The following is an 11,089-nucleotide window of genomic DNA, read 5'->3' on the forward strand; positions in this document are numbered from 1 at the left end:
ACGTCCAGGGTAGAGCGGACAATGGAGGTTGTGACGACAGCGGTAGAGAAAACCCCGACCACACCACCCTGAAGAAAAACTGGTTGGAGACCAGTCTGCCCCACATGCCGCGGGCCCGAAAAAGGGAACCGACGGACGAAAGAGGGGCAACTTGAGGGGGCGTCAACGTAGGGCCGGGACTCACTGAAAATTCTGCTGGCGGGCAGGCGCAGGCTTGCGACCACCCCCCCTGGTGGTGCTGCTTCCCCTTACCTGTCTGAGCACCCTTCGTCTTGCTTGGGAACGCAACAGGCGCCTAAGAGGAGGAAGAAGGAGGCAGTGAAACTGGCTTCTTCTTCTTCTTCTGAGGCTGGGAGCTGGAGGTGACTGTAGCACTTCTCTTACTCCCCGCCGCCGTCGCCGAAGCAGCGAGGCCAACCATCAGAGAATCAGTGTTCCTCTGGCGTGTGGACTCCACCACAGAACGAACAGTGTCCGGATGAATGAGGGAAGAAGGCTGAAGAAACGTGTTCCTCAGACTCTTCCTCATATCCGGAGGCACTATAGAAGTAGGCAGAAAATGATCACGGAACAGGGCCAATAAAGTGGACCCGTGTTCCAATGGCCAATTCTGCCGCAGACGTCACGCACGATCGCACGGCATGCAAAGCCCGATCCACTCGAACCGTGTCAAGGACCCGAGTGGAATCGGACTCTGCCCGATCGGGAGGGTCCAACAGTGTGGACAGCGTGCTCATCCATGTCAAGGCCTGTGATTGGGCCTCGACTGTGGAAGAAACGGTGGCCTCAAGATTGTGGAACGAAGCAGAGCTCAGTTCCACCTTCTTGACCGAAGGCACCTCCCCAACGAACACATCACCGTCAGCCCCACCCTAAACACTCGAAGTCTGGAAAGTGAGAGTTCGAGAGTCAAAGGGAAAAGGGAGGGACGAAACAGATTGGACACGAGGAAACAGTGGAGGTGCGCCTCCCGAAGGAAAGCATGGCACTGAACCCGCGTCCTCCCGAGGAACATAGGTCGCGTTTGCACGTGAATCTGTACTCCTCAGGCGATGTGCTGCCGCTTCCACCGTGGCACTAAGACTAGGGTGGAACGCGAATTGCCGGCGGACGGATCGTTCATAAAACGAGCCGCCGGCAGACGCGGCGTGAGCCTCCCGCGCCCGGGCCGAAGCGGACTCAAAGGACGAGAGGGCGTCTCAGGGAAGGACGTCCTGAAACTGTTCAAACGTCCTTCTAGCTGTGCGAGGACGAGCCTCCTGCCTCTCGTCCTCAGACCCCGGGTCCAGGTCCTGTGTGTCAACACTAGACGACAGACGCTTAAGAGAGGCATCCGTGACGTCAAGACGCCGCGTGATGTCTGTCATGTACTGTTGCAAAGTACGAAGCATAGCTTCGGAAGTTCCATCAGAAACCGGCAAGGGTAGAGGATCAGTGTTAACCTCAGGGCGACCCTGATCCTCCTCCCTATCGTCCTCCGACTCACTCTCCTCTTCACTTACCGACAACTCCTCAAAAGCAGGAGTGTAGGGAGCTTGAGGGGGAAGAGCCGAAAGCGATGAAGCAGGCTGTGAAGAAACGCCCACAGAAGCAAGAGGCCGCGAAGACCCCTGCCCCAAAGACGAAACGTCTCCAGCAGCCGAAGGGGGAGAAAAACAACAACCCTGCGACTGTTGGGTCAGCCCAGCCAACGAACCCCCGCCATTTATAGACTGAACAGGAACCCATCGGGTCTGATCAGAAAAGAAATGGTCCGGTCCGGTCGGGGGTGCCGATCCGGTCCGGTAGGGTGGTCCGGTGTTCCGGTCCGGTGCCGGAGGTCCCGTTCGGCACCGAACCATCGTACCCACAGAAGTGTTCGGGTGGTTAGGTCCGGACGTGGACATACCGTACCATCCGGACCCGTGGTCCGGTATGGTCCGGTTCGGTGCCAGACCATCCAGACCAACAGAGGTGGTCGGGTGGTCCGACACCAGGCCATCCGGACCCGTAGGTCCGGACCCGTAGGTCCGGTACCATCCGGAGGTCCTGTTCGGCACCGAACCATCCGTACGCACAGAAGTGTTCGGGTGGCTCGGTCCGGGCGTGGACCAACCGTACCATCCGGAGGTCCCGTTCGGCACCGAACCATCCGTACCCACAGAAGTGTTCGGGTGGTTCGGTCCGGACGTGGACACACCGTACCATCCGGACCCGTAAGTCCGGTGGTCCGGTATGGTCCGGTGCCAGACCATCCGGACCAACAGAGGTGGTCGGGTGGTCCGGTCCGGACCGGACCACCGGTCCAGTACCGGACCATCCGGACCCGTAGGTCCGGTCCGGTCCCGCACCATCCGGAGGTCCCGTTCGGCACCGAACCACCCGTACCCACAGAAGTGTTCGGGCGGCTCGGTCCCAACGTGGACATACCGTACCATCCGGACCCGTAGGTCCGGTTCGGTGCCAGACCATCCGGACCAACAGAGGTGGTCGGGTGGTCCGGACCGATCCGATAGGGTGGTCCGGTGTTCCGGTCCTGTGGTCCGGTCCCGTACCATCCGGAGGTCCCGTACGGCACCGAACCATCCGTACCCACAGAAGTGTTCGGGTGGTTCGGTCCGGACGTGGACCTACCGTACCATCCGGACCCGTAGGTCCGGTATGGTCCGGTTCGGTGACAGACCATCCGGACCAACAGAGGTGGTCGGGTGGTCCGGTTCGGACCGGACCACTGGTCCGGTACCGGACCATCCGAACCCGTAGGTTCGGTCCGGTCCCGTAGCATCCGGAGGTCCCGTTCGGTACCGAACCATCCGTACCCACAGAAGTGTTCGGGTGGCTCGGTCGGACGTGGACATACCGTACCATCCGGACCCGTAGGTCCGGCATGGTCCGGTTCGGTGCCAGACCACCCGGACCAACAGAGGTGGTCGTGTGGTCCGGCCCCGACCGGACCACTGGTCCGGTACCGTACCATCCGGACCCGTAGGTCCGGTGGTCCGGTGTGTTCCGGTTCGGTGCCAGACCACCCAGACCAACAGAGGTGGTCGGGTGGTCCGGTCCCGACCGAACCACTGGTCCCGTACCGTACCATCCGGACCCGTAGGTCCGGGGGTCCGGCAAGGGCCAGAGGTACTGTCCCGCACCGGACCCTAAGGTCCGGTACGGTCCCGTACCATGGGTCCCGTCCGGACCAAACCCGGAGGTCAAGTCCAGTCGGGACCCGTGGGTCCGGTTCGATCCCGACCCGTAAGCCTGGAACGTTCCGGACCCTTGGTCCGGACCATCCGTCACCCGAACACCAGACGCTAAGGAATGGCGTGGGGTCAAGACGGTCCGGTCGGAGGTGTCGGTCTGAGCAACAGAAACAATGTTCCCGTCGCCCTGACCATTCGACAGAAGTACCACGTTCTGTCGAACACCTCCACGTCCAGTAACTAGTCGGCCGGAGCGTTTCATAGAGGGACAGCCACCAGTCACACGGACGTCAGAGGGAACCGTAGTAGCAGTGGTCGTAGGCACGAAGCCTGAAACCCCTGCCCCCACAGGACCGCCCTGAACGGGGTCAATTCGCATCCCAACCCCAGCGGGGAGGGAATTCAGAGACCCCGTCATCTCCTCCGATCTCCCCCCCCAGGGGGCCGAAACTACTGTCGAAACAGCAGCAGACGACCCAGCGAGGGAGTTCAGAGGAGGACCCGTGTCCCTCCTGGCTTCCACAGCGGTGGAAACCGAGGAGGGCACAGGAGAGGCACCGGAAAAGGAAGATTTTAATGCCAACTGCACCCGGTGTTCCCAGGCGGTCACCCATCCAAGTACTAACCGGGCCCGACGTTGCTTAACTTCGGTGGTCGGACGAGAACCGGTGTTTACAACGTGGAATGGCCGTTGGCTGTCAAAACCTGAGTCTCTCCAGTAGCCCCTAGATCGGATTCACCAACCCCCAAAGAGGGTTGGGAATCGACCTGCCCCCGGATTCGAGCCAGGGAGGAGAAGGAAACCTTCCCCCCAGGCTTGAAACCGGGAGGAGCTGAAGCCTGAGACTGAGGGCCGGACAACGGCGTCGAAGGGGGGGAAGCTTGTTCCACTGAAGGAGAAGGAGAAAGAAGCTTTTCTTTCCCCTCGACCTTCCCCGAACCTTCGACAGCGCAGCCCCGCCCGAAGTCCCAGGCTCAAGCCCAGCCTGTTTGAGCAAGCTCGCATTGAGCTTGCTCAAACAGGCTTTCTCCGCCCTCCCTCGCCGCAAACGCAAAGCGTTTGGGGAGGGAGAGTCGGAGCGCCGAAAGATCCCCTTCTCCGTGCGTAAAACATGACGCTGGGCGCCCGGAGAAGGGTTGCCCCCGGCAGACTCTGGTTCCGTAGAACCAGAGCCCAAAACAGGACGAGACATCCTACCTCGCCCTGTACGTACCCTTAAAGACCGAGAATTAACAAAATTCAAAGAAAATTTAGGTCAATACTCAAGTGAATGCGGCGAAACGAGAAGCAGACGACCGGTCACCACGAAGTAGGACGGGAGGCACGCCGAGTCCGCCACACAAAAACGGAGGCACAAGTTGAAGGAAACACAACGTAGCCTCAAGCCAGAAGTGGAATAACACACAATAATCCAACAGGTGATAGTCCACACAGAAAAGAAGCCTCTTAGTCCAAAATAATCCGGGAGCGTAGCAGAAACACAGCCGGTCTGACACGCGCGAAAAAAGAAAGAGGACGCGCCACCTACATCCTGTAAGGGGGAAGCACTCGGACAGTGCTTGGGATCCACGGTGGCGCATGGTTATGGGAGATAATTGTACCCACTCAGCGTTTTGTCCAATTTTTTCGGCCTATAATAGATAATGTGCAAGAATAGTACTGTCGAGGTAAGTGTTATATTGACAAAAACCTTTGGTTAGTGCGTCGGTATATTTTCAGCAGTCAGTTGAATAGAACCAGAAAAGCTATCTATGATTTGGTTAGCTCCCCTTGACTTTTCTTTCAGAAAGAAAGCAAGCACAGCTCAATCTTTATTTCATATTTCTCCCTCTTGAAAAATTCAGCATGTTACACACACGACAGAAGAATCACAACCAACCTGATCCAATCTATGACTTCAGAGAAGGGCATGACATAGCTATCGGCCACAACGATGGGTATGCAGCCAGCCATTAGAGCGTCACTCAGGCTTGGAGATCCCAGTCTTGCTCCGCGGATCACCAAGCAAAACGTTGCTTCCTGAAAAACCATGAATATTTATTATTACAGAAGACAATGTTGAATGTGGCATTCAGAAACTCAGTCAAAATCTCCTGCAGTGGAAAGGCTCAACAGATGAATTCTGGAAATAACTATATCAAGCTTGTATGGGCTGCAAAGGGTTACTTTTCCTTGGAAAAAGAGAGCAAACAAATCCGCGTGACAATGTACGCCAATCTCTTACAAGCGGTGTGTTTCTACACATTGTCAACAAGCATGTGAAAGAAACGCCACTCGATAATCTCTTTCTTCATCATTCATGGGCTGAAACTCCCATGATTTGTATGTGTAAGACCGTTTTAACCATTTAGGCAGCCATACACCACTTTCACGGGACGCATACTTGGTATTTTCGTGTTTCCATAACCCACTGACTTCTGACATGGATAACATGATCTTTTCTGTGAGCACTTGGTCTTGTGCTTGCATGTACACACAAAGGGGGATAAGGCACTTAGAGGTCTGCCCATAAGTTGACCTGGGAGATTGGAAAAAATCGCCATTCTTAACCCACCAGGTGCGGATGGGATTCAAACCCACATCCTTCGTTGGGAGGCCGAGGTCTTATCCCAAAGGCTGCTGCGCCTCGATAATGATCGCCCTATTTTGTCACATTGATTTATTTGCCATCTTTTTTCCAAGAAAAGAAACTCTCAGCAGCCCATAAAAACTTAGTTATTTCCGGAATGCGTGAGTTGAACCTTTCTACTGAAGCAGACAATGTCACATGCATTCCTTCTTTGCCACTACTAAAGCAAACGTGTGCAAGATGGTATGTTACACGCTTTGATGCCGAAATCAATTATTTTGATCATGCATTTATTTCTGAAAATGTTTACCTTCACATACATTCAGTCACTACCTTAAACACTTATGTTTTCAGTATTCATTTCAAGTGATCACGAACGTAGAAAAATGAGTATCAAAGTGTTGTTACATTTTGTTGTGCATTCTGAATAGTGTGCCAACAGGCCTTGGTCAGTCAACCACGTTTTATCTGTGTACTTCGTGTTTGACGGAAAAAGAATAACACCAACCCCGTTCTCCTGTATAACTGAAAGCCACATTTTCTTCTTCATTCAATTTCTGTTTTCAAAAGCTTCGTCAACTTTCCACTTACACGACAAGCTCCCTTTACCAAGCTTCAATTAAGAACCCTGAATACGAAAGGTCAAAACAAAACCATAGGTACTACTTTCACTATCGTCGTCTGCAACGAAAAACGAAAATGGCGAAACGCTTTGCTACGTACACAGAGGACGAAATTTCAAAGAAAAAATCGAACCTTACACCTGTGACTAGGAAAAGTTGCATAGACTGACAGTTCCGTGCGGATCTCACCACGTATCAACGTACATCCGATGCTCAGGACCTACAGATAGGTGACGCTTTGGCGATTGAGACTTCGTCTTCAGCTCTAACACGCACGCAGGTCTAATCTGCACCAGCAGTGTTGGAAGGTTTTGATTTAGAAACACTCGAATGTTACTTCGACGAGATAAACGAACCAAAAGTCAAAAGTGTGCCCCAAATTCAGAAAATATTCTTTCAAAACGACACTGTAAAAACCATCAACATCACTGTGAGAAAATAAACAATACAAACACAACCAGTTCCCCTGTGGAACATTTCGGGTGGACTTTTCCACGACCTGACCCACAAAAATCCTCTGTGTTCGTTCGCGCTTTGCATTCAATCTGTGTTACTGTTAGTGCGCATGTGCGTTTGTGTGTTTAGCTTTCGTTGGTATAGGCTGTTTGGTTCAAAATAAGTTTATCTTTTTTCATTGAAAGATTCAGAAACGTTGGTTGATACTTTGTTGAATGCATTCAACCAGAAAAGACACGAAACGCATTGAATCTATTTTCTGCGCGCATGCGTGTGTAGGGTATGTGTAAAAGGGCAATTGTGTTTTTCAGTCTGGTTTTGTGCCTGTTATTTCGTCCCCAATAACTCATTTCCGTCTTTCTATGCCTATGCTGTGAGACATAATCGCTATTACGAGTTAGTCGTGTGTCAGAGAGTTTTCTTGCACACTCGACTGCTGCTGTCTCACTTCGGCTACGCCGTCGTGAGACATCTACAGTCTCGTGTGCAAGAAAACTCTCTGTCACACGACTAACTCGTAATAGCGGGTATTGACTGAGTTTCTGAATTTGACACGAAACTATTTATTTTTTCAAACAATAACACCTGTATGACAAGCAGTTGAAGAGTAGACATGTAATGCCTATATCTTCATCAAAAACCCGATCATTCTCCCCTGAGATGTCCATGACTGACTGTGTTGTTTGATATTATGCAACTGGAAGTATTACTGCCAAATGTACATATTATGGTTGTCACTTCAACAAAAAGGGCGGGGTCCTAATGGATGTGCACTTGTATTCTCTGAAAGAATTAACAGGCAGTTCAGTGGAATCATTAGCCAACTTTTGTGAAAACAGCAGGGCTGAGGGGCACGAAGCCAAAGTGGGTGCCACCCAACCGGGTGATAACAAACCGCGGGGTCTGATTCGTTGAAATCACAGCAAATCTTACTTTTATTGTTTTAACAAATCCGTCACCGCGGCTGGCTCCCACCCGGTTAGTAACGTTCTCGTGCGTATCACTCAGCCCAGGTCTTCTCCTCTTCCTACGTGTTGCATTTTGCTCTAGTGTGCTTCATTTGTAGAACTTTACCTGGAGGACCTCAGGGTATTTGTACTCTTTAGTGCCATGACAACGTCGGCTGTAGTTCCATGGTTTCTGGTCTCCAGGACAGGTGTCGAGGAGCAGGAACTGACTGGGGTGAAGGCGCTGCAGATCTTGAAGAACAGCCTTGTATTCCTTGTGGAGACCCAGCTGGGACGATACTATTAGCCACTGACGACCCTCTCTGCAAACAAAAATGCACTGTAATAGACGAATTCCGGAAATAATTCTGTGTAGACAAAATTTGCCATGTGCTTCCTGTGCACGTTTTTCAGACACGCCCTCTTGCTAGCGACTGGCCTGTAATGTCACGTGGGAAAGTTTCCCCACATGACATTATCTCCCACGTGACGTTATCGGCCAGTGACAAGCAAGAGGGTACTCACTCTTTCAGAACCTATGCAAACCTGACACAGAGTTATTTCTGAAACTCATCTATTGAATCAGCACTTATGACACTGACAGCTTTTATGAATATGAGAATGTTGAACACAGACTCATTAAATTAATTCTGAAATAAGATACCATCAGCTCTCTAAGCAAGTGAATACATGTCAAACAAGAATTCATGCACGCTAGTGTGTTGAACGTAGAATGATAAAATCTTAAATGACTTCTAGTTCTACGATTACGAATACTTTTGACACCATAAACAATATTCACAAACAGTCATCATAAAAGAAAAGAACTACATAAGGCAAAAAAAAAAAAAGTGTGGTTAAGGTAACATAGCCAAAAAAAATAGGGTAGGAAGGTAGGCAATCACTTTTTTTTTTTTAACTTTTTTTTCTAATGTGTACAAATTAAACCTACTTGACAGGGAAATAAGTGTGCGACTCGAGCGCTTTTGCTTTCATTGCGTTTTCTGCACTCGTTTTTTGTGTTTTTTGTGGGTTTTTTTTTACAAATGTAAAAAAAACTTATAGGGTCGGCCCCTAAAAATAGGGTAGGTCGGGTTACCGTAACCACACTTATTTTTTTTTTAGCCCTAATGAATCTGTCTCCACCTTGATCAGCAACAATCACATACTTCATTAAGTTCTTTTTTTTTCTCTCTCTCTCTGAGATTTTTGAGGATGTAACTGTAAGGAAGGTTTTGTGGGATACTTTTGTGGGAGCTGCACCTTCGTCAACCCATCAAAACATAGGCAGTTCACACATGATAACACACACAAAACACATTCTTGCATCAAACACAAAGTCTAGCACTTACAGGTAGGACTTTTCAGGGAGCGCAACATCCCTGACCAGGGGGTTGTAGACAGGTACAGCCACGTCAAAGGTACGCCTGTACGACACAGAGCTGAAACCGCCACCTGCCACGATGGCATTACCCGTGTCTGCTTCCAGGTATGGAGCATAGTCTGGTGAAGTCCCAGGGAGCATGTTAAAGAGGAGGTGATTGGTTCCATTGTTCCACCTGTCAACACACAACATTGTTATCAAAATAAATTTAAACACTACGGGCCATGGTATTATCCTTTTGCTAAATGATGTAAATACCATTTGCCAAATTTGTATGTGGAACTAAACGCAATCACTAATAACTCATCAGTGTTCCACAGAGGTAACTAAAACCTCACAGACTTTAGTACACCCAGAAAAGAAACCATATAAAAAAGATAATAAACTGAAGTCAAATACATGAAAGTTTGCATCTCCGTTGATTTAAAACAAAATAATCTCAAAGCAGAACTTTCTGCTTTATTTTCTCCTTGCCATGGTTATTGACCGATTGTTGCGAGAGCTTTTTGCTTGTCCTGTACGATGCTGTACAGAACTTCCAGAGTGATCATGCACTTGGTTGGGTAGTATTATTACGAAATGGTGCATTATACCGCTACAAGAACCTGCTTTGCCATTTATTGTAAGAAAATGAAAACGTCACCCACCAGGGCAGAGAAGCCAGTACTTTTCCAATATCCTTGGTAAAGATATTATTTTGGTTCAGCAGATCCAACGAAGGAACAAACATGCACGCTGTCTCAGGATCGTTAGTGTAGAATGGACTGTCTACAATGGCCTGCAGTACATGTGCAAACTCTCGTGACATGCTTGTCACAACAGGTTCCCCTTTCTCATTGACATAGTCTTTGATAGGATAGATATAAACGCTGATCTTGGTTTCATCATTGTAACCACAGTGGTAAACATTAACACACGTGTGAAATGTACATGAGGCGTTTCTTGCTGTTCCCTCCTTATTGTCTGTTGTAATGTGAACTATTTCGTCTGTCTCTAAGTGCCGTGGGAAACGATGAATTGAATCTTCCCCTCCATCATCTGCTGGCCACACAGACAGACACACTGCTGTCAGAGTGAGAAACACAACTGCGATTCCACCAAAGACCAAGTACGTAGGATATGGGAAAGACCCAAATCGACGTCTTGCACGAGGCATCATCGTTGATATCAGGAAAGGTCTATCCTCTTCAACTCCTTTGGGATCAAGTTGTTACGAAGACACTAGCGTTGGGCTGCTCCATTTTCTTGCCATGATGTTGATGCCTCAGATGGCATCTTTCTGTTAGCACTCCTGGAAATCGTGGAAACAGAGAATACAAACGATGTGACCATAATCAAGAGAAAAGAACAACAACAGCACACAACATACATCCAGCATTTGGACACACACACATACACTCTAAGACTCGGATTGATAGAATCAGCAAGAAAAACAAAAACTATTCACTGCTTAGTGCTTGCTCAAAGACTGAAAGAGTAAACTGTGTACATACTAACACCTCACTACTTTCCCACTTTCCTTTTCGCTATTGCCTTCGAATGTAATTCAAACGATTGTAAAATACACTGACCACAACATACATGATTTCAGCCTCACCTTCTTCTGTACAAGACTGCCAAACTAAGCTTAATTTCAGGAAAAAAAAACCATCAAAAGTTTGTGATTTTCGTGTGATTGTCCTTTCGACTGTCTGCATACAGCACAGCGACTTCCGCCAGAACTATTCCGAGCTGACGGGAATTTTGTCCAATCAGAGCGTTGAAAGTAGGGATCCGATTAGGTGGCAGAATGGATACGGCTCTATCTTTAACCCCCCCTCTCTCTCTCTCTCTCTCTCTCTCTCTCTCTCTCTCTCTCTCTCTCTCTCTCTCTCTCTCTCTCTCTCTCTCTCTCTCTCTCTCTCTCTCTCTCTCTCTCTCTCTTGCTTATCTA

General features: G+C 49.6%; 1 protein-coding gene and 1 non-coding gene across 2 annotated transcripts in view; both read right to left on the reverse strand.

Annotated features, from left to right (window-relative positions):
• LOC138962445 (exostosin-2-like) overlaps window positions 1-10,873 on the reverse strand; it is a 33,775-nt gene extending 22,902 nt beyond the window's left edge. The window contains exons 1-5 of the mRNA XM_070334255.1: window positions 10,754-10,873; window positions 9,804-10,447; window positions 9,125-9,331; window positions 7,900-8,095; window positions 5,057-5,196 (exon numbers count right to left, since the gene is read on the reverse strand). Coding sequence (XP_070190356.1) covers window positions 5,057-5,196; window positions 7,900-8,095; window positions 9,125-9,331; window positions 9,804-10,315 — 1,055 coding nt within the window. The 5' untranslated portion in view covers window positions 10,316-10,447; window positions 10,754-10,873. The remainder of the gene's footprint in view (window positions 1-5,056; window positions 5,197-7,899; window positions 8,096-9,124; window positions 9,332-9,803; window positions 10,448-10,753) is intronic.
• LOC138963345 (5S ribosomal RNA) lies at window positions 3,754-3,872 on the reverse strand. Its single transcript, XR_011454809.1, has one exon. It is a non-coding gene; the product is annotated as a 5S ribosomal RNA (ribosomal RNA).
• Window positions 10,874-11,089: the final 216 nt, after the last annotated feature.

The sequence above is a fragment of the Littorina saxatilis genome, linkage group LG3 (assembly GCF_037325665.1).
Source record: "Littorina saxatilis isolate snail1 linkage group LG3, US_GU_Lsax_2.0, whole genome shotgun sequence".
Classification (NCBI taxonomy): domain Eukaryota; kingdom Metazoa; phylum Mollusca; class Gastropoda; order Littorinimorpha; family Littorinidae; genus Littorina; species Littorina saxatilis.